Source organism: Sparus aurata, chromosome 17, assembly GCF_900880675.1.
Source record: "Sparus aurata chromosome 17, fSpaAur1.1, whole genome shotgun sequence".
Lineage (NCBI taxonomy): Eukaryota > Metazoa > Chordata > Actinopteri > Spariformes > Sparidae > Sparus > Sparus aurata.
This window is the reverse complement of record NC_044203.1, coordinates 13,405,312-13,426,353: the sequence shown is the minus strand read 5'-3', so window position 1 is coordinate 13,426,353 and position 21,042 is coordinate 13,405,312. Positions and strand designations below refer to the sequence as shown.

Genomic DNA, 21,042 nt, shown 5'->3' with positions numbered 1-21,042 from the left:
CAAGGTTAAAAGTTGTGCAGTAAAACAACATGCCATTTTTTCTTCTCTCTGTAACTCAGCCTTAAGGCTACGTTAACGGTTACATTCGTAGAACTGAACGGCATGAGATTGCAATTTCTATAATTAGCTGTTGAAGAATAACCTTGTTGTTTTGCCTCAGAAGTCCATTTTCACATATTTCATGCAGGGTAAAGTGAATTACTTTCAGGTCAGGTAATTGTTAAACTGAAATGTCTTAAGTATCTCATGACAACCTTTATAACTTGTGACAAACACAGTTGCAGAGACATATTTAAGCAACAGACAGTCCTTTTTAATCATCTAAACACAAGTCAGTTTCACGGAAATGTATTTATTATCTAACTTTGGTTGCCAACAAAACAAAACAAAAACAGAACAGTACATGAAAACCCAACAGCAGATCAGCAAGCACCCAGCACAGAAGGTATCTAACTGGAGACAGTAAGAGTTTCATGTTTTATAATGACAGCTGAAATGAAAAGTTGCCAATTATGTCTCTGTGTAAATTTCTATGTGAATTTCTACAGTGCTGACTACACAGATATAATGTGTAACACAAAACAAACACTCTATGGAGAAATCAACAGAGAAACATGTTTCTGAGTTAGTACCACATTTTCTTTTTTCAGAAATTACTACAATCACAACAAAACATAGAGAATATAGGTCCCTGTGATGGAGAGAGCTCCATCTGTTAGCTACATTAAACACATTAATAACACAATAATTAAGAGCAGTGAGAAACCTAAACTCTCATCGCAAAATTCTATTTCATGTTTCTAACATTTCTTTGACGCCGTAGCAGAGGAAGTTTCTTCTTTCGGAACAGTCCCTGATGATCCAGTTGTTTGTGTCGTGTTTGGACAGGGTGCCACAGTGTTTCCACTGGGATGGACAATCTGGCAGCTTCCCCTTGTCCGTCAGTGTCTGACCATCCACCCACAACCACTCCCCTCCCAGGAAGCGCAGGCCCGTCCACACCTGAAGAAAACAGGGCAAGCTTGTAAAAGGTTGTTTTTTTTTTTTATCTGTGACTGCTCACACTTTCATTCACTTCTTGATTTTTCAGTCGAGATTTCAATCTGTTTTTAATCCGGTTTCAATCTGTTGAGATTTCAATTGAATAACGAAAACACAGTGACAGCAAACCAGGTAATGCTGCTGTCAATTTAGGGTCCACCAAATATAAACAAAGTCAAAACGTTTGTTTATTTAGTTTGTTTAAGCACAAACAATCAGTCAATGAAGATCTTTCTCTTCTGAATCAAAAATGTTGTCCCCTAAACTATGCAGTGCACCTTTAAACAGCTTCAACAAGAAACAACATATCTACAAGCTGGTATTTAGCTTTTTTTTTACATCTTGATTGTCTTTCAGTAAATTGAACTTGGAAGTATTAAGCACGTCGATTCATTCAAAATGTGCTCCTGCTCTATAAATTAAAGCAAGACACCCTTAAGTCTTTAATGTCTCATGTATTTAAAAAACAATACATTTAAAAGAGACTTTATCATTTGATTACTTGCATTTATATTCAAATAAAAAAAAACTCATAGTAATAAAGTACCAGTTACTAAATGTATTATCATTATTATCGTTATTATTATTATTATTATTATTATTATTAGTAATATTATTATTGTTATTGTTATTTTTATTATTATATAGGCTTTCTGAAGTTGACTTCACGTTCCTTTTAATAATATATCATGTTCTATCCCAGAGATTTCTGCAAAGGGGCTGCGAGATAAACCTGAAAGGTTGTGAGATCAATTACAAGCAAGGTAATAAGAAAAAAAAGTTGACTTTGATCATTTTTCTTCTAATCTTAATGTCTCATGGTTTGACTTCTGTATTCCTCATATGGAGATTCAAATAAACTATTAGAAAAGTGAACATTACTCATGGTTGCTGCTTTTTTAATATGCAACAGGTGACAAAGTGCGGCAGGTACACACATTGCTGGCCCAGCCTCATCAGGGGAAAAAAATCATTCTAGTTACTTGATTTATTTCAAAAATTTTTAGTGCAATTTAGCATCTTTTTGGCTAATGTGTGTCTCGAACCTCATCGGTCGTGGCAGTGTAGATCCTGTCTCTGACATAGTCGTAGTCAGACAGAAGCTCCAGGCTCAGGAGATAGTATTTGAGTACGCAGGGCCCCGAGGAGTCAGAACATTTGGTATCAATGTTCTGGCAGTGCGTCAGCGCCTCCTCCCATGTCTTGTTCTCTTTCACCACCAACAGTTTGTCATCATAGCAGACAACCTCATGCCTTTTGGAGCACCCTTCGCTGTACCACTTCTGATTGACAACATTAAGATAGGCACAGTCTCTGTTTAGTGGCTCGCCTTCTTCCCAGTTTCTGTAGTCAGATTGCAAGTCTCCGATCCATTGCCAGGTCTCATCCTCCCCTTGGTACAGTCCAATCCAGCCGCTCATCTGGAACTGACCTGTGTTCAGTCGGGTGACGGTGGCTAGTTGACCAGACTCGGCCTGACAGTATTGAGAAGCACTGTACCAATCAAGGATGTCTGCATGATGAACTATTTTGTCTTTGACTGAGCAGTGGAATCCGTGTTCATTCAAACACTGAGCAGTGTACCACTTTTGATGCTCATCTGACACAGCGGCACACAGCTGGCTCTCGTTTCCGCTGGCCCAGTTGGCACTCTGTGAGACATCGCCTCCTGAGACCCCCTCTCTTGTCCTGAATAAAATAAAAGAGAGATTTCTGCAGGTTAGAAACTGTTTTGCATTGTTACCTTTATAAACTGATGCATTTCAACACTCACTTCAGATTTATCCACTTCCAGGCTAGGGGATTCTCAGGGTCTCTGGTTAGACCAAGCCAGACATTTTGGGCCGCAACTGTGCTCAGCCAATCAGTCACCGAGGCAGCATCCACTGCGCCCCAGGTAACCATGTCAGTGTGCTTCTTCTGGCAGTACAGTCTGGCCTCTGTCCAGGTCACTGTACGCGGTGAATAGTAAACCCACTTAGTTATGCGGAACGCCTCGGAGTACAGAGATGCCATGAGCAGGAGTGTGAGTGTGAGCTCAAGGCTGCTCCGTTTCCCCATGACTGCTCCCCTCTACAGGTCGAAGCAACAGTGTGTCTGTCTGCGGAGCCTTCATTAGCCAGCTGGGAGAGGAGCTGTCACTCTGTTCTTATAGCAGCTACACACAGTACCTGGTCACTCCCACGTAGACACACCTCCAAAGGTCCAGCTCACCAGTACCACCTCTCCACACCACTCCAGAGTTACAGTCATCCTAGTGACGCCAACCAGTGGTATTTATGCCCCCAAGGGAAAGATGTGTTCCACTGGATGACTTGGCTTATTTGATACCAAAGTAAACAAATAATAAATACATACTAGAAATTATAATTCAGTTGTGAAAAAAATCACAGTCTAATATTTGTGCGAGGAGGAAAAAAAAAAATTAAAAGTAGGATTACAAACTGAGTCGTCACAAACACAAGAGCGACAGGTGTTAACAGTGCAACCAGATAAAATTACCTTTTAGTTATATGAGGTACGGTAGGCTATCTGACTACAGATTATGAACATATTTTATGGCTATATGGCAGAAAAGAATCAGGTCATAGATAGCTGACATTTGGGTTTGATTTCATTAAAATGTTAAGGATTATAACTTTATGAAACAGTTTTGTAAGTAGGACCGCTGGAAAAGTAACGTATCTGAAAAATGGGGGTAAAAAAGTGCTAACAGAACAAATGCCAGCCATGGATTCATGTGCAGCCACAGATTCATCACAGCCAGTGTGTCTTCTCGTAGAAAAATACTACCATCCCGTCTATCAGAGAGAGAGTTGCAGAAACACTACAAGGTATAAGGTAAAAGACAGATTTATTTATGATATTTAAGATTAAGCTTTAGCTCTTGGGTCCTACTACCTCTATCTGGACTGACTTGACTGGAGGACCATCAGTGAGTAAGGTTGTTAGCAAAGAAATGTATTTTATATCTGATTTTTTTCACTTTTTTTTGTCCACCATGTATCAAATCTTCAGCTCTTTGTATGTTTTTCAATAGCTTCTTTCCTCCAGCCTTCAGTGGAATCTCCAGATATTTCCATTAACTCTAGAAGACTAAAAAAAAATCACTGGATCTACACTCCCGAGAAGCAAGCAACGAGTCACATTTAAAAGAGGTCAGAAACACTCGGGGTAATGAAATAGTCACAGGTGTTGGTTTGGCTTGAATTTGCTTTGCATGTGAGTAGATGGTGCACTTGAACACAAATGATGAGGAAAACAAAGCGGATCCAAATCCAGTCATGTGTGGTGATGTGTTCCTCTTCATCTTTAAGCTGAATCCAAATGATCTACATTCAAAACTGCCCAGTCTCCTAGCCTGGATGGGCAAATCAGGCTGTAACCAAATGACAGGATTTGAATCTTTTAAGTCAAGAGATGCTAATGACCATGTCCTTGTGCTGACCTCTGTATACCAGACAAGTCTTACATCAGCATGATATCATCTCTTCAAAGATCACGTGTCACTGGGAGCTGAAAGCGGTCTGAAATGAAGATGTCTGCAGAATGATGAAGAGCAAAGACAGGGACACAAAGTCTTCTCATGACAAAATGTCAACACTGTTCCATGTTTTGGATTTAAATCTTTGTTAACCTGACTCTAAATAATGTTTTTAATAGTATGCAAATCCTGTCTAAAACCAGTTCATTCTTGGATCTTTGATTTTTCTTGTTCCAATTGCAGTATGTTTGATGAAACAGTAGGTGGCACTGCAGCAAAATCATTACAAACGTTGTTAAAGCTTCTCATGTCATGTCAGTTCCTGAAAGGGGAGAAATTTCAATAATACCCTTCTCAGAAATTTGGCCACGCAGGGACAAGCAGGAAGGAAACATTTCTTCTATATTAGGAAGCAGCAGCCTGCGTTTGAGTCTTGCTGCAGTAACCTACATTAGACAGCAGATGGCTCTGAAGTCTTCCTGTGGCTGCTGTCCTTTCCCCACAATGTCTCCTACCAGACTGACTGAAGGGAAGGGAGGCTCACTTCCCTTCGAAGAGACACATTTTCTGTGTCCTTAAACCATATGTTCTATACATACGTAGTTATTATCATTCGTCATCATGCGGTTATATGGTTTTTGTCTTATTATAGGATTCCTCCCCTTTTTTTTTTATTATTTAATGCACATATTTGGTTCGACATCACTATGAATTCTCAAGCCTCTATATGGATGATGTAAGATTTCTGTTAACATGGAGGCAGATTAGATCTGTTTCCATTTTTGCAAAATAACCCTTTCTACACAATTGACAATTTGAAATGACATAAGGAAAAGGGTATGTGGGGGAAAAGGGATGATATGAATGATAAATAATAAATAAATGATTGTGTACCAACATCAAAAATGTGAAAAATACACACAGTAAATACACTAAAAGGGCGAAAGTGTAAAGATTAATATTTCTTGTGTTAATTTCTTAAACAATATTATTCATTGATGGGTCCAGTTACATTTATGTTTTGTCTCATGACCTTTTTATAAATGTTGTCACCTCAAAGCTCAGGACACAGTGTGAAACAGATCATGATAATAACGACACAGGACAACTTCACAGTTTGAGGTTTTTCAAGTTTTTATTTCTTTGTCTCTTTACTCTTAAGCGGAGATACAGTAGTTCTGCCTCTCAACTTCATCTTTCCACTGATGAGTAAGCCTTTAAAACACACCAACAGGGAGATGGATACGGTAGTTACCATAGTACTGAGCCATAACAACACATCTAAAGTGGCAGTGGGAGGTGGAGGGGGGGCACACGGACACAAATACTGTCACTGACCGATCGTCTTGTCATTAAAGGAAAAAAACAGATAAACTCAGAACACTCCAACACACTGTTGCTGCTGCCTACGTATACTGTAGTAGAGCTAAGGGCTGTGATACTATGACTTGGCTATGAGTGGGGCCTGTGTGTAAAAGAGGTGGGAGGGGGGTGGGAGAATGGTTGGGATGGTCCCTTTCTTGACTTCCTTTTTGGACAGGAAGTGTTTAGTCCTTGGAGTGCATGTACAGCAGGAGGTCAGCAACACGGTGGCTGTAGCCGAACTCATTATCATACCTGCAGAGAGAGAGACAGAAACAATTAATGGATTACTTTAGAAAAGATAAAACTGTGTTTCCTCTTTAGATCAACACTAACTCTATTTTACATGTTGGACGGATAAAGACATTTGACAAACTAACCAGGAAATGAGCTTGACAAAGTTGTCGTTGAGGGAGATGCCAGCGCCAGCATCAAAGATTGAGGAGTGGGTGTCACCGATGAAGTCAGAGGACACCACCTGCAGAACACAAACCACACTCCAAGTCAGAAATACTATATTATAGCCAGGCAAATGCAAAATGCAAACTCAATCCCACCTAAACAATCCTCACAGAGGCCGTTTTATTTCTATTTCCATTTTCATCAGTAAAATAAATCACAATTAATCAAGAACAAGAAGGGACAAAGACCTAAACCTCTTTACCCCACCTCACCCTATCAACACTAATGTTGAATGTCATCAAGACCCAAGTAATAAAATCCTTAATTTAAATCATTTTACATTTTTGTAAATCAACTTTCTTAAATCAATAAAACTGAACCAGACTGGATTTTTCTTCAAAGTCTTTGTCGTAATTGGTATAAAATTGACATCTGCTCTGCACAGACTGACCCACAATTTTGTCTGTCAATAATATGTAAAAAAAAACTTTTGAGTCTTACAGAGTCCTCGGTGTAACCCAGCACTCCCTTCATGGGCCCATGTGCGGCCTTCTTGCAGGCTTCCTTAATCTCAGCGTAAGATGCAGGCTTGGACAGACGGCATGTCAGATCCACCACTGACACATCAGCCACTGGCACCCTGAAGGCCATGCCTGTCAGCTTACTAGAAAGAGAGGATTGGCAAAAGAGAGACATGTTGGATCTGTGTCACCTTATGTTAACTTTTTTCTTAAGCCACAAAAGGTGCCTGTGTTCATCAGCTTGATAACAAATGTGCTTCTTCTCACCCATTGAGCTCGGGGATAACTTTGCCGACTGCCTTGGCGGCACCAGTGGAGGCTGGAATGATGTTCTGGTGGGCACCACGGCCATCACGCCAGGCCTTGGCGCTGGGACCATCCACTGTCTTCTGGGTGGCTGTGTATGCATGGACTGTAGTCTACAGACAGGAGGGTCACATTACAGAAAACATTAACGCAATAGCATTGGAAGCGAAAGCCATCTGTGAAAAAGTCCTTTTGATACTGCTTACTGCATTCAAAGTGACGCTTTAGTTCAGATTGACTGCAACTTACCATGAGAGCCTCCTCAATGCCAAAGTTATCATGGATGACTTTGGCCAGGGGGGCCAGGCAGTTGGTGGTGCAGGAGGCATTGCTATCAACAGAAACACAGACAAGATCATTAACTACCAGACTACTAGATTCAGTTCTCCTCACATACATGAAGTAAGTACATCATGGTATTGCTCTGCTTACATCAAAGAACAAGTTTGTAAGGATTCAAAATGTAAAGCGTAAATGACCAAGGCCAAAGGTATGTTACCTGACGATCTTCATGGTGGCCGGGTCATATTTCTCCTCATTAACTCCCATGACAAACATTGGAGCATCGGGTGAGGGGGCGGACACAACCACACGCTGTGCTCCACCCTGGATGTGAGCCTGTGATTGGCCGAGAGAAAGAGGGCACAGGTTAGAAACCAAACCACCTGGCAGCCTGTGAATCTGTTTCTATATGTGTGTATGTGTGTACATACGTTGGCCTTATCCACACTGAGGAAGACTCCAGTGGACTCAACAACGTACTTGGCTCCAGCATCGCCCCAGGGGATCTCTGCTGGCTTCATGCTAGAGTCAGAGAAAGAACAGAGTCATTCAACGATGAAATGGATTATCACTACTGTTAAGTATTGTTAAATATGTGGGACAAAGATTGGCCAGTAACACTGACATACAGCAAAAGTGGAAACAACAAAAACAAACAGATATAGAGCAAGTTACATGAAATCTTGTCTGAATAGTAAATCCTGTCCTTTCTAAATCAGTGTGCAGAGCCTCTTTGGAAAATGACATACTAGTGAAGAACAGGGGATAATCTATTAATTAACTACTTGAGATGTAAATGGTTGATATCCCTACAAAAAATAGATCCTAAAAACAGGAGACTCAACTGGGGAAATCTTACAAATTTACACTCAGTGCTCAAAGAAAAACAGGAATGTAATCGTGCCCTGACCCTTCTCTTTGGTGGTGCTGCATTTTGCAGGGATGAGGCCTATTACTCAATGGACTAAAACAACAGTCGGTACAATTGAGTGGAGGGATAGCTATGAAGCTGAGGCCCCAGGCAGTAGACAACCTCATTCCATTGTCTGGAACTCAACTTCAATCAAAAATAAAGTATGGAATGATTCCAAGTGAACACTTAGCTGTCTGCTTTTATATCAGAGACCTCTCTGATACAATGAAAAATTTAACTGAAGTGGCACTTCATTAATCAGCTGTTCTCTTTTAAGCCTCACTTAAGCTTGTTGCCACCAGACATCATCACATCAACACCTCTGATATCTGCAGTAGCTAACCACTGAACGCTGGCACCACTTACCACTGGTAGACAGCGATGGCGTTGCCGTCGACCATGAGCTTGCCATCTTCTTCACTGACCTCACCATGGTAACGGCCGTGGGTGGAGTCATACTTGAACATGTAGACCTAGGGGGTAAGATGAAATAATGGGGTTATAAAGGTAGAGTATTGACGGGGCAGGTGATTCTGGTTGCTTCATGACAACAACAAAACTATTCGAATACAATATTTTCCTATTTCATACATTAAGCACTATCACACACAAACACAAAAGCCTGAACAATCTATACAATTCTAGGAGTCACTGGTAGTGTTCTACCATAGCACCTGACATGTTACTAAGGAATTATAATAATTATTTAACTAAATAATTTCAAAAATAATGTCAGCTATGTGTTTTTTGTTATTCTGTAGACAAGCCATTTTCAACAATGCACACCAAAAACTTAAATCTTGTTTTCTATTCCTTTTTTGCATGTTCTCATGCAATAGGTGCTCCACAAAAATCTAGATAAATTGTTAATCATTTGTAAGTAAGTATGCACATGCACGTTTTCTCACCATGTACTTCAAGTCAATGAAGGGGTCATTGATGGCCACAACCTTGATGCCCTTCTGAAGGCAAGCCCTCAAGACCAGACGGCCAATACGACCGAAGCTGTGAGTGGAGAGAGAGAGAGAGGGGGAGAGAGAGAGCAAGAGAGAGAGAGAGAGAGAGATTAATAATAGTTGTTTTGGGAAAATGGTGGGAAACTTCCTCAGGATGTGAAACCACTCCTGGGACCTTACATGAATCTTCTAACAAAGCCTAAGACGTAAACATCATGTCATTACAGACTTCAACAAAACTTGCAGTGGTTTATTACCATAGAGAAGACCTGCCTATTAATCCACTACAGCACAGAAATCCACTCATATACACCTGAAGCTCCACTGTTGCAAAGGTCTAATTACCGTTATGGAAGCTGGACACTTTGCAATGGCCCTCTCTTCCTCATAAAAAATACTTACCACCAGAAATTGAAATTGAAAAAATGTGCTACACTAACATCATATCCTAATTATCCTTACATCAGTCAGAACCATCCTATTCATGAAATATGTGTGTGCTTCAAACTCACCCATTGATTCCAACACAGAGATCTGACATGGTTGCTGCAGTTTTGGGGAGTTATCTGGTGAAAAAAAAGAAAAAACAGAGAAACCAATAATGTTAGAAAAAGAAAGTAAAAGGCCTTTCTTCTTAACAATGTCAGAAATCACTGTAGTATAACAAGAAGCCAGAAAATGCCCTCTGTTCTTTTCCATTGAGTTTAAACACAATGTACAATGGTAGGTTCGACAACAGGAACCACAGGTACACACAGGTGCTTGGACAGAGACAAACTGTTGGCCTGGCAGCAGAAGGTAGCTTTAATCAGGTTTGTCAAGTTGTTGGCATTATACAGTACAGTGACTGTGTGTGTGTTGTTTAAATGTGACCATGTCCAGTCTGCCATTTTAGTGTGAACCCTGTTTTTCAGGCTACAAAAACCACTAGAAAAATCTGTGTGTATCTTTGCTTGTCATCGCAATTCACATGTTTTCTTTATTTGGCAGCTCTTCGTCACCCTGTTACATACACACTGACTGTCACACGGTTACCATCTGCCCTCTCCTCATGCTCTCTGCTTTCATGCAGCTCCACGTGAGAAAGTACGCGTTTGAAAACGCTCTGTGGAAACCATTTGAACATCTTCTGAATGTTCTCATTGTTTTGTGGTGTCTGCTTTTACGTCTGTGCAGCAATGATTAAATAACATGGAGGACAGTGGTGGCAGTAGCCTCACCACAAAGTAAGCAGGTGCTGTGACGCATTAGCACTAAAGAGTGAAACAACACCAACGTGGTACAGTACGACAGAGTGCTCAGATAGTTAGTATGCCAAGATGAGCTGGGTTGAAGTCAACAGCAGCTGTGCAAGGGTGTGTTTCTGTTTGTTGTGAGTGACAGAAAAATACAGGCTGTAAAATTGCATACTTTAGGTGGATCTGCTGCAGGAGCAGGGAGCTGTTATATTATGCAAGCAAGGACATGTTTAGAAAACAATGGGAAAAGAAGGGAGGGAGAAAGTGGTAGGTATGCAACAAACAGAGACTTGTCTGCTGACTATAAAGAGAGAAGGCCTGGCCTTGACTCAACTATGTGGCCTCCTCCTCGCTCTGCCCTCCTCTCCTTTTCATATTGTACACTAAACTGCCCGTTATTCCCCTCCACACCTCCTCTGTCCTCTCCTCCAACTTCTCCTGCCCATTTTCTGACTTTCTGTCTATGCTGGAAAGCACACTGTCATATTTAGCTTCACAAATCTAAACCAAGACATGTGACTTGTATTTTTGGTGCAACTACCTGAAACTGCATTTAAGATTTAGAATAGGTAGAATAGGTGGCTGATATGTTAATATAGGATTTAAATTCAGCTCTGTCTGAACATTCTATGATTAAGATTATCGTTAGAGATGTTTCAGAATTAATGAATCAATTTTTGGACTCATTTATTATAGATTTCTGTCTACAACATGTATCCAAATACATACTCAAACAGGTAAACAGATATGGTAACTGTGACCAGGTGCTAGCCTGAACAGTAACTAACGTGTGTGGTGACAGGCGCAGGTAGTCTAAGCAAGGGCAATGGGGATTGTCCTTGAAACTGGTTGGTTGTCATTTTAGACTACTGTAATCTCCTAATCTGTGTGTGTGTGTGGGTGAGTGTGTGTAGGTGTGTGTGCGTGTGTGTGTGTGTGTGTGTAAGAGTGTGCATGTGTGTGTGTGTGTGTGTGTGTGTGTGTGTCCATGTGTGTGTCTCAGTGGGTGAATGCAGGGCAGGCTGTCGATCTGGTGAAATGCATTATGGGAGCACTTTAAATAGACTAAAGGAGCAGCCAGATTAAGGTAAATTATCTCTTCTCACTCTCCAACACTCTCTCGAGGATGAACAATAGTAGATCATCTTGGATCTACTTTAATCTGGATTCATTAAGCACAAATGGATGTTTGGTCTCACTGACACTGAAACCACATTGATGCAAGTGGAATTCAACGTCAGATTTCTTGCATGGTTATTTGTAATATGGTCTTATTTGGATGGTTTTTCTCGTGTTTGCTAATTTGTGGTACCTTTCTTCAAGTAGGGCAGCCATTTTGTGTTCTGCTGTTTGTATCAGTGATGACACAAGGTCGCCAAAGGAGAGAAAGAGGGTGCACACACGCACTATAACAATGATACTCACATATTTCCTTTCCTCCTTTCCTCTCCTTTATAATTGGTTCTCACCATTACCCATTGTACATTCACAGCTCTTTCCTCTCTTTTGAACTCTCCTTTCCTCTGTTGTCTGCGCACTTTTTAACAATTTGTCTCACTCGTTGGCTTTTGGTCTCTTTTCAGTTCCTCTAAACGGAGCACTTGCCCTGGTTTTCCAACATAAAATGGCTGCTCTACTGACAAATGACACTGCTTGGCTTTTCTGATTAGCTGAAGCAGATTGAAAATGGGACAGCAGTGGAAAAAGAATGGTGGAGCCACATAAGAGAGATCTGGTGGGACTCAAACCAAGCCATGTTGCTCTAAATGTGGAGAATTTAACAATTTGAATACTTTGTTGTGCATGGAAAATAAAAATATTCCGCTGCTTCCCATAAAAATAGGTGTGAAAATGTGTTTTAATAGCATCTAAGGCCAGTTCATGTGTGTGTGTCTGTGTGTGTGTCAGTCTGCCCTGATGCACTTGGTGACACTCCCCCTCTACATGTCCCTTATTGTTGCCTAGCAACAATGTGGCACTTTTGGCCAATCAATGGGAGAAGTGGGAGGGGTTACACTGGGCAGCCAGTGACCAAGAATAAAACACCAACGGTTTCAATGGTCATGAACTTTCTGATAAAATTGAAATGTGTAAGACTGTGCATAATTGCTGGAGTTAGGTTAAGGGACACTGCCATAAAAAAAACAAGTCGTTGACTTACTCACAACTTAAATGGTGATTACCATTTTAAAGATTTTGTAATACAGAAAAAAGTTCATAAGCCATAGTCTGTAATATCACATGTATATTAGCTTTAAGAAAAACATATTTTCAAAAAGCAGCTGTTGGCCACCACAGAGTCCTGACCTTAACCCCATTGAGAATCTTTGGGATGTGCTGGAGAAGGCTTTGCGCAGTGGTACGACTCTCCCATCATGAATACAAGATCTTGGTGAAAAATTAATACAACGCTGGACAGAAATAAATCTTGAGACATTGCAGAAGCTTATCGAAACAATGTCACAATTATGCGTGCCGTAATCAAAGCTAAAGGCGGTCCAACGATATATTAGAGTGTGTGACCTTTTTTTTTTGGTGGCAACTTTATTTTGGCCAGGCAGTGTACTTGTGCAGTTTTTGCATATAATTTGCACATTATGCGGTAAAACAACCTATGAAAACATAGATTAGATCATGTAAAACCAAAAGCAAAATCCACTTTTCCTTTGCCAGCAACCTTTCCCATGTCAGTCCTGCCCCGTATGTAGCCCAATCAGCCCTTATCTGGTATTCAGCCCTCACACAGACATGTCTCAGCACACAGAGGTAGCATTGTGCAGAGCAGAGCAAAGAAGTTACATGCTGTTAACTGCAGGCTGCAATCTGCTGACACTCATTAAAATGTAGGAGGAAGAGGCAGACGGCCAGACATGAGGTGCAGCAAGTTTCCTTCGATATTTTTCTGACCATTTACAACCCATTGCAAATTTACTACACTGCAGCTTCACTAGTTTACAGCGGAAGAGTTCTATGTGTGAAAACCCACAATAAGCTTGTTTCTAAAACCCAATCAGCTTGCATCTATGAATATTATTTTGGATAAAGTCAGCTCTCTTTGGCAGTAGTGTCACCATCTGAATTGATTTATCTGAACTTCCTGCACTGGTGTGAGCAAAATACATATTCTGAATCCTGCATTGCAGCCACCTCCTCTTCTGATTGGCTGGCCAAACAGCATGACAGAGACCAATCAGAGAGAGAACTGTTGCAGTTTGAGTAAGATGGGCAATGCATATCTCGGTTCAAACTTCCTCTCTTCACCTTCACTTGTCTCTCCTCCCTGCTCCATAAATCTCACATCTCCATGATCACCAGCCTGAGAATATACCGAACCGTTACAAGCCAGTCAGCTGGCAAGGGAGGAGCAACCATCTCCTCTCCTGATTGGTTAGACAAAGGGAAGAACCAGCAAGTCAGAGAAGCTTTAATGTGCTCAATCCTAATTAATGAGGAAGTGCACTAGCTACTCGCTTGTCTGCCCCACCTACTTCTCTTCTGTCTCTTCTTCCATCTGTACTAATTTTTCTTTGTCGTTTGATTGACATATTTACTTTCTTTTGTTGTCCACCGGTTTTAGTCTCCCCCCTCACTTTTTTGGCTTCATGAGTACCATACCTCGCTTCCCCTTTTCCCTGCCACCCAAACTAATCATTAAAATTCAACACCCTCCCTCCAGCTATCCATTTGTCTGTCCTCGCCACTCTTTGTCTGCCCAGTCCCCTTCATTGAGCACAACGCTACCCTCCCTCTGAGCTGCGACCCATTTTCCTCGCACAGACACATTTTAATCGGGTGGGTGGGGTGAAAGGCAGGGTCACGGAGCCTGTGCATATGCATGTGGACCGGAGGGACCGCTGGGGGAAAAGATGACTCATAACCAGTCGACCAGAAAAGGACAAAGATAACAGGCTTCTGCATCAGGTGATAAAATCTCATCGGAGACAAAAAGAGCCAGTGACAGGAGATGGCACAGCATTTCACTTCTGCCAACATCTCCTCTGATGTCAAGCACCAACACTTCACTGGACAGACACTCATTCTTCTTTCCTCTGTCATGTCTCAACACTCTTAGAAGAGCATTTGGACAGCATGTGAACTCTTCAACCCTTATATGGACCTACGTTTTGAGGAGCACAGATAGCCTACACTTAATCTTTCTAAAATATCATGGTTCAGATGGTTATGGTTTCAGACAAGATACATAAACCGTTCACATAATTTACTATAGTGATGACTGGGTTAACTATTTTGTATATAGTGGCTGTTTTCTTGAGTTGTTACATTTTAAGAGTAAAAACTATTCATGTAAGCAGAAGCTTGATTCAGACTTAAGCTTGTGTATTCATTGGAAATTCATCAGTGAGTGACTGAACTCAATGAGTCTGCCCTGCCCACTATGCCATTCCCCCCCAGCTTTCCTCGTTCAGCTGCGTTTCTTATAGTGTCTCTTGTCTATTCAAACCTTCCTCCAGCTTTTACTCCCTTGTCACGCCCTTCTCTCCCCAGTGTTTTTCCACTGCAGTGCGTTGATTGGCTGGAGGCCAGGCAGACTATCCAATAAGGTAATGTTTTCTCTTGCCCGCCTCTCTGTGATTTCAGTAAATCAAATACATTAGAGACTGAACAAAAAAAAATGCCCATTACACAACCTCACATGCAGGTACGAGTAAAGCGTTAAACTTTCTGTGTTGTCTGCATCTTGAGGAACATTCCTTCTGCTCATCTTTTCTTTAGCAGCCTTTTATAGTCTTATCACAGATACAGTGTCACTTTGATGTTGTAAACTAGTCAGTTAAATGCCCAGTACTATCACATCAACTGTCAGACACATGCAGACACAACCCCACAGCCTGTGTCGTCCTCAGCAGCAGGCATGGTCTCCTGCTGACAGGGACAGACAAATAATAAGGTCACTGTTTCTATTAGACATCTAGACAAAGAAGGTGGTTTGATAAATGTGGTCACTTATTATTGCAGTTCAACACAGCATATAAAAGTGTTGCACTGCAATAGTTAACATGTACACGCACACACCAACCATCATGAATTAGTAAAAGGTGTGCTGTATCAAACTGCAGAGGATTCAATAGGAGACTGACATCTGACTACTCGGAGGAGGTAATGCTCGACCACACACACACTGTCTATGTATGAGCTTGAATCAGCAGGCAGATCACAGTTAACCTTCCCAAGGCTCAGAGCCCGTCACTTCCCTTCTCCTTCTTTCAACAGTAGCACAGTTTAATGCTGTGTTTCCTACTTTATTATATCCTGCCTGCTAGACAAACACCTGAACCTTTGAATAACTGCAATATACTGTATTAAAAGAACAAAGCAAAACGTATTTTTTGTACAAGTAGGGACCTTTAACGTCCCAGCTGTGTATGTGCTCCCATACTGGAAGGTTTATTTCCTTAAACTGGCGACGGTTAGGTGCAGAGTGCTGAGTCACTGCAGAGTTCCTTCTCTCTTACGCACATCCTGGACAAGATGGCTGGTTGTTCAGTCGGCTGCCGGGCAACATAAAGAGGGACACTCACACCAACATCGGTATATATACAACTGCATTACCTCTGAGAGGAAAACTTGTGTTAATCTAGAAAAACCGAGTCATAACTAACTCAAGACAAACGCATGACTCAAGGCTGCATGTAAATTAGTCCCACAAAAAATGCAAAATTAGAAGTGGTTGTTCTCGTAATGCAGGGTGAGCTAAACTAATTTGAGTTGATTTTGAACCCAGCCTCTAAAGGGGAAGAGGGTGACTCTCTACAACTAACACAAATTGCACGCAGATACTAATCTCATATCTGAAAAACAGGCTTAGGAATCCAGTCCACCTTAAGACCAGAGGCACGAAGGTCCCATGGCTTCTCACTTACATACCACAAGTATCTTGTTATATGTTATTATCCATAACTCCTTAATAACATGGTTGGAGTCCTTGTTAGGCAGGAAAACATTTTCCGGTGTGTTGCTAGTATGCTCCAGCTATTCTCATTGGCTAGAAGTAAACTACTTGCTCAGCAAAGTGGCAACATGCTGGTAACAAAGTCACAGCCATTTACATGACCCTGATCTGTAACACCTGCAAGTAAGTATGAGCTACATGAAAAGGAAATTAGTTTGCAGCATATGCAATAAATGTCCTCATGTCTGATAAAAAGTGATAATATAGAGTAATTCAGAACAAGTACATCTTTGGCCTGTCATGACATTTCAGTGTATTATTTAGGAACCGCTAATACATAGATGAAACTACTAAACTAATTCTATTTTTAGATCTTGTCACAATTACTATCATCATTAATATATTGATAAAAAGAAGGTTATATTGGTACTTCAAAACTCTGTTGGAGAAATTAATCTAGAGGGAAGTTATAATCATGAATCATGCTAATTGGAAAAACTGCTAAATCATTATCTGCTAATGGCTGCTAATTTCTTTCCAAAATTATAATCATTGTGCCTTAGCTTTGCCATAGAGCTTAGGCTACGACACTTAGCATCTCCCTTGCAAGCAGCACTGGGCCTGTTTACTGGTCACCTTCAGTTATCCAGGGCCTGAGCAAAGAGGTGTGGCCCCCCATCTGCAAGTACAGTCTGAATGACCATTTTCAAGCTGCCAAGGAGTTTGAGAATAATGATGAGCGGCAGGTCAGCATCACTACAGCAGCTCCAGGCCTGCAGTGACCTTCCTCAGCAGGAGAGATGACCTTCAACAGGGAGACTAGGCCAGACATGGCTGCATCTGCATGTACCACACCTACATGAGATGAATCAAAGTAGCTGCTAGATAATACTGATTACTGCAATTAATAAGGTGTGTATGTGTTATTACTATTATTATTAGAAATGTTATTACATATAAAGACGAATAATAAAATAAATAAGCTTTCCCAAATGTTTCCATGACAGGGCTGTGATGGTTTGACATATGTATTTCGCAAGAAAATCTTCTTTTTCTGTTAGTTTCACCTACTTAATCTGACTGGTTCTAATATTCAGGTATCTAGTTTAAGTCTTTTTGCACTTATACACTGTGCGGCTGGTTAAGTAGTTTAAAAAACTGTATATAACCGTGTGGTATTGCTGCTTTATAAAAAAAACAGGCCTCTTTGTAAACCGCTTCAACAGGTCCGTCGAGTAAAAATGCGGCAGAATCATGCGACACCACACCGGCTCGCTGTCCTTTACAGGAAAGTTTCAGCACGACTTCATCTTTTACACATGAAATAAAAACCCACGTTGTTAAATCGTTTCGGTTCTTGCATCACTGTATCCTCTGTTTCTCGTCATTGCGAGAGAGCGACTCATCTGTGAAATCTAATTGCGCAACGACGACAGACTTCATCATGAGGACCAGGGGAGGCACGTAGCTTCACCTCCGTTCAAGTACACTCATTCACCCCGCCTCAGCGGCCCCCCTTACAGCTCAGTGCACCAGCAAAGGCTGAATTACAGTCAGGTTTTACAGGTAAAATCATTTTCCTTTCAACATATGTTAATACATGCCCTGCTCAGTATCCTCTTGTGATAAAACGCGGTAATATATATGTAGTAACGTTATACGTTTCTGGATTAGGTTACATAACATGGAGACTAATCCACTTCCGCAAAGATGCAGCAATGGGAGCTCCCAATGTCACGTTACCCGCTCAGTAATAATTTAGCTTCAGATGAATGAAATACATCATGAGTGGGCCATGCTAAATATTCGCAGATTTTCGTTACAACTGCATCATTTCAGTGTTTCGGGGTGTTTACAGTTATAGTTGGATTTTCGACTAAACTAAATGATGCAACGGCTGTGCAGAAAGCATTACACAACGACCAGCCTCCTCTCGGACCGCAGGGCCATGGCCGCATCCCCTCCCATCCTCGCTTCCGTATATCATTAACGTACGCATCCTGCGAGATAAAGCCCTGTAACCACCCTGTAAGAGCTTTGATCTGTTAAAACTCTCTCATCCACTGGCCTGCTCCTCCTGCGTGTGCGCCACGTTACACGAATACGTGGCTGATTAAAATTAAGCTGATGAACGGTATTCAGCCGACAGGATACAGGCTGACCACTCGCTTCCGCAAGTCGTCTAGTGCAGCCATTCACATGAAAATATGCGACGAATTTAACCGTAAAGAAGAGGAATTGTCATTTAAAGAGGCATTAAGTTAGCTAGTTACCCCAGCTGATGAATGAGAGGCCGACATTTGTGCACCAACAGATGAGCTAGCATTTGAATCTGTGGTGAAGCTCCGTCGTGTAAAACGATTTCAACGTCCACAATGTACATAATTTGGGCAAAATAAAATAGCTGGTCCTAAGGCCTCTGTGCGTTGGAGGGTAAATCTGTCTGGCAGCTTACCTCACGGCCGATGCTTCTTCAGTCTGTGTGCGCAGTTCACGGTGCCGCCTTCCGCTTTTATACAAGACACGTGCCTCGGGGAGCCTGGTTGCTCTGGCGACGTGACGTCATGCCATCCTTTGCTGCTAGGATCCATTCGGAACGAGGGACCGGTCACGGTCTCCCAGCGGCTGTCGGTCATTAGAGGGATGAAACACTGGTCTGTTTTGCGTCTTATTCACACTTCTTATTTATGACACTGGCCTGAGGGCTGTGCCGATGATGAAAGATAGTATTCATAAGAGAAAACGACACAGACAGGTGAGGAGTAAGGGAAAATGAGAGAGCATCTGGCAGCATCACAACGTGGATGTGGAATGATGAAGCATTTTGTCCCATTCCCTCCATGGACAGGCTGCAGTTGGTCACGTGCATGCAATGAAATATGAGGGAAATGTAGCTTGATACACAGGCGTCCTTCATGTGGGTCAGGGTTAGAGCAGAGACAGGACACAAGCTAGACAATAGTCACAGCAACCCACTACTAATGTAATTGGTAGTCTGGTCACTCTGCATGTGGCGGGGTCCTGCTGGACTCAATGTTCTTTAGAGGCAAATGTTTTATAAGCAGGCCTCCACTGTGCAATGATCTGTAAAGGACTGCATACTGCATCGCCTATGGATGCTGTGTGTGTGTGTGTGTGTGTGTGTGTGTGTGTACCTATAGGGATAGATGCAGCACTCTTATATAAGCAGTCATGAAACTAACATGTCACGTACCCATGGAGGCAGGATGCTCTGCTGCTAAAAACTGGCTCGAAGAACTGTGTGCTTGCATGTGCCATTATACGAAATAAAACAACCCATATCAATAAAAATAAGAATATTTTGAAATGAGACTACATTCAGTAGTTGCAGTGTGTTATTTTACATCCAATGCCGCTGTTCCTCCTCTGCCCTCTGTTCCTCCTCTCCTCCCCTCTCCTCTTCTCTCCTCCTTCTCGCTTCATGTCACAGCACGTGTCAGGCTCAGAGTGAGGCTACGTGAGAGATGGTGCGTACAGTAGTGTAACATGGGAAATCCCTGCAGTGCAGTAGTAGGAAGTAGCCCAACGCTCACTGACATGGACATCATTTCCACTCACAAGCTGCACATCTTACATTTCGTCATCTCTGGTTGGCGTTTGATTTCCGCATTAAATCGTTTGATTTCCGCATTGGAAAGCAAACTACATTTTACAGTAGAAAGTTGATCCTGCTCTTGCAAATAGGAATGTTCGAGATAATACGCCGATAATTTCATTAAATAATTCTCATCCCATCGTTGTTCATTCATTTATTTTACCTTTCAAATGGTCACACGTGGTATGGTGACGTGTATCAGGGAAAAAGTACCATCTATCTATCTATCTATCTATCAATCTATCGTATAGAATATATGATAGCAAAAAATAAAGAAATAATCCTAGATAAATTATGTATACAGTATACAAGGAAACAGATTTATCAAAGTATAAATAGACAAAACTTTCAATATTTTGTTTATTAATTTTTTAAGTGGCTTTTTGTCTATTCCCTTATTCTTCTAAAGTAGTTGTTAATGACAGGATAAAGTCAAATCAAAGCATATCGTAATTAGGACGACTCATTTTTCTGTGTTGTGGCACTTCCAAGGGGGCGCATTCAGCACCAGAACTGAAACTATGGCGCCATCTACTGGACTAACCACCATTCTGCACACCACGACTGCTGTGCAACTTTCCCTGTGAATGTTGAGAAGTAAACTCAAATAAAAAAGTGCTGAAATGTTGTGCAGGTTTGTTGTAAAAGCCAGGCTCGCTTTGTCCTAACAAGACTCTTTGACACCACTGTTTCCGTCGACTGCCAGCATTTTTGGACATTACCGCATGCCAATGGTTTGCCTGGAGGTCCTCTGTTTATTTTCAAAGTGGACCTCTTTTGTCTGTGGTGCTCACTGCAGTGGAAACACTCCATGAAGAATTATGGCAAGTGTTCAGATTGGCAAAGACAGAATGTTGTTGCGAAAGAAGTGGGTCTGTACATGTTGAACCTATCATTATGTTTGGTTTGACCTCGCACTGGGTCTCACCACAGCAATGAGGCCCTTTACTAAACAGCTCTGTGCAAGGTGATGCAAGGAAATGTTGGACTGAATAGTGTCTGGAGGCACC

At 41.6% G+C, this 21,042-nt stretch overlaps 2 protein-coding genes across 2 annotated transcripts; both read right to left on the bottom strand.

Annotated features, from left to right (window-relative positions):
- Positions 1-377: 377 nt before the first annotated feature.
- On the bottom strand, positions 378-3,102 carry LOC115567197 (macrophage mannose receptor 1-like). Its single transcript, XM_030393550.1, has 3 exons — positions 2,816-3,102; positions 2,088-2,730; positions 378-1,002 (listed from the first exon to the last, which is right to left on the bottom strand). The coding sequence occupies exons 1-3, from the start codon at positions 3,100-3,102 to the stop codon at positions 793-795; spliced, it is 1,140 nt and encodes a 379-aa protein (XP_030249410.1). The 3' UTR covers positions 378-792.
- Positions 3,103-5,641: 2,539 nt separating this feature from the next.
- gapdhs (glyceraldehyde-3-phosphate dehydrogenase, spermatogenic) lies at positions 5,642-18,974 on the bottom strand. The gene is made up of 11 exons (XM_030393839.1): positions 18,872-18,974; positions 9,780-9,833; positions 9,220-9,316; positions 8,678-8,784; positions 7,830-7,920; positions 7,616-7,734; positions 7,366-7,447; positions 7,078-7,229; positions 6,791-6,953; positions 6,268-6,365; positions 5,642-6,142 (listed from the first exon to the last, which is right to left on the bottom strand). The coding sequence occupies exons 2-11, from the start codon at positions 9,806-9,808 to the stop codon at positions 6,073-6,075; spliced, it is 1,008 nt and encodes a 335-aa protein (XP_030249699.1). The 5' UTR covers positions 9,809-9,833; positions 18,872-18,974; the 3' UTR covers positions 5,642-6,072.
- Positions 18,975-21,042: the final 2,068 nt, after the last annotated feature.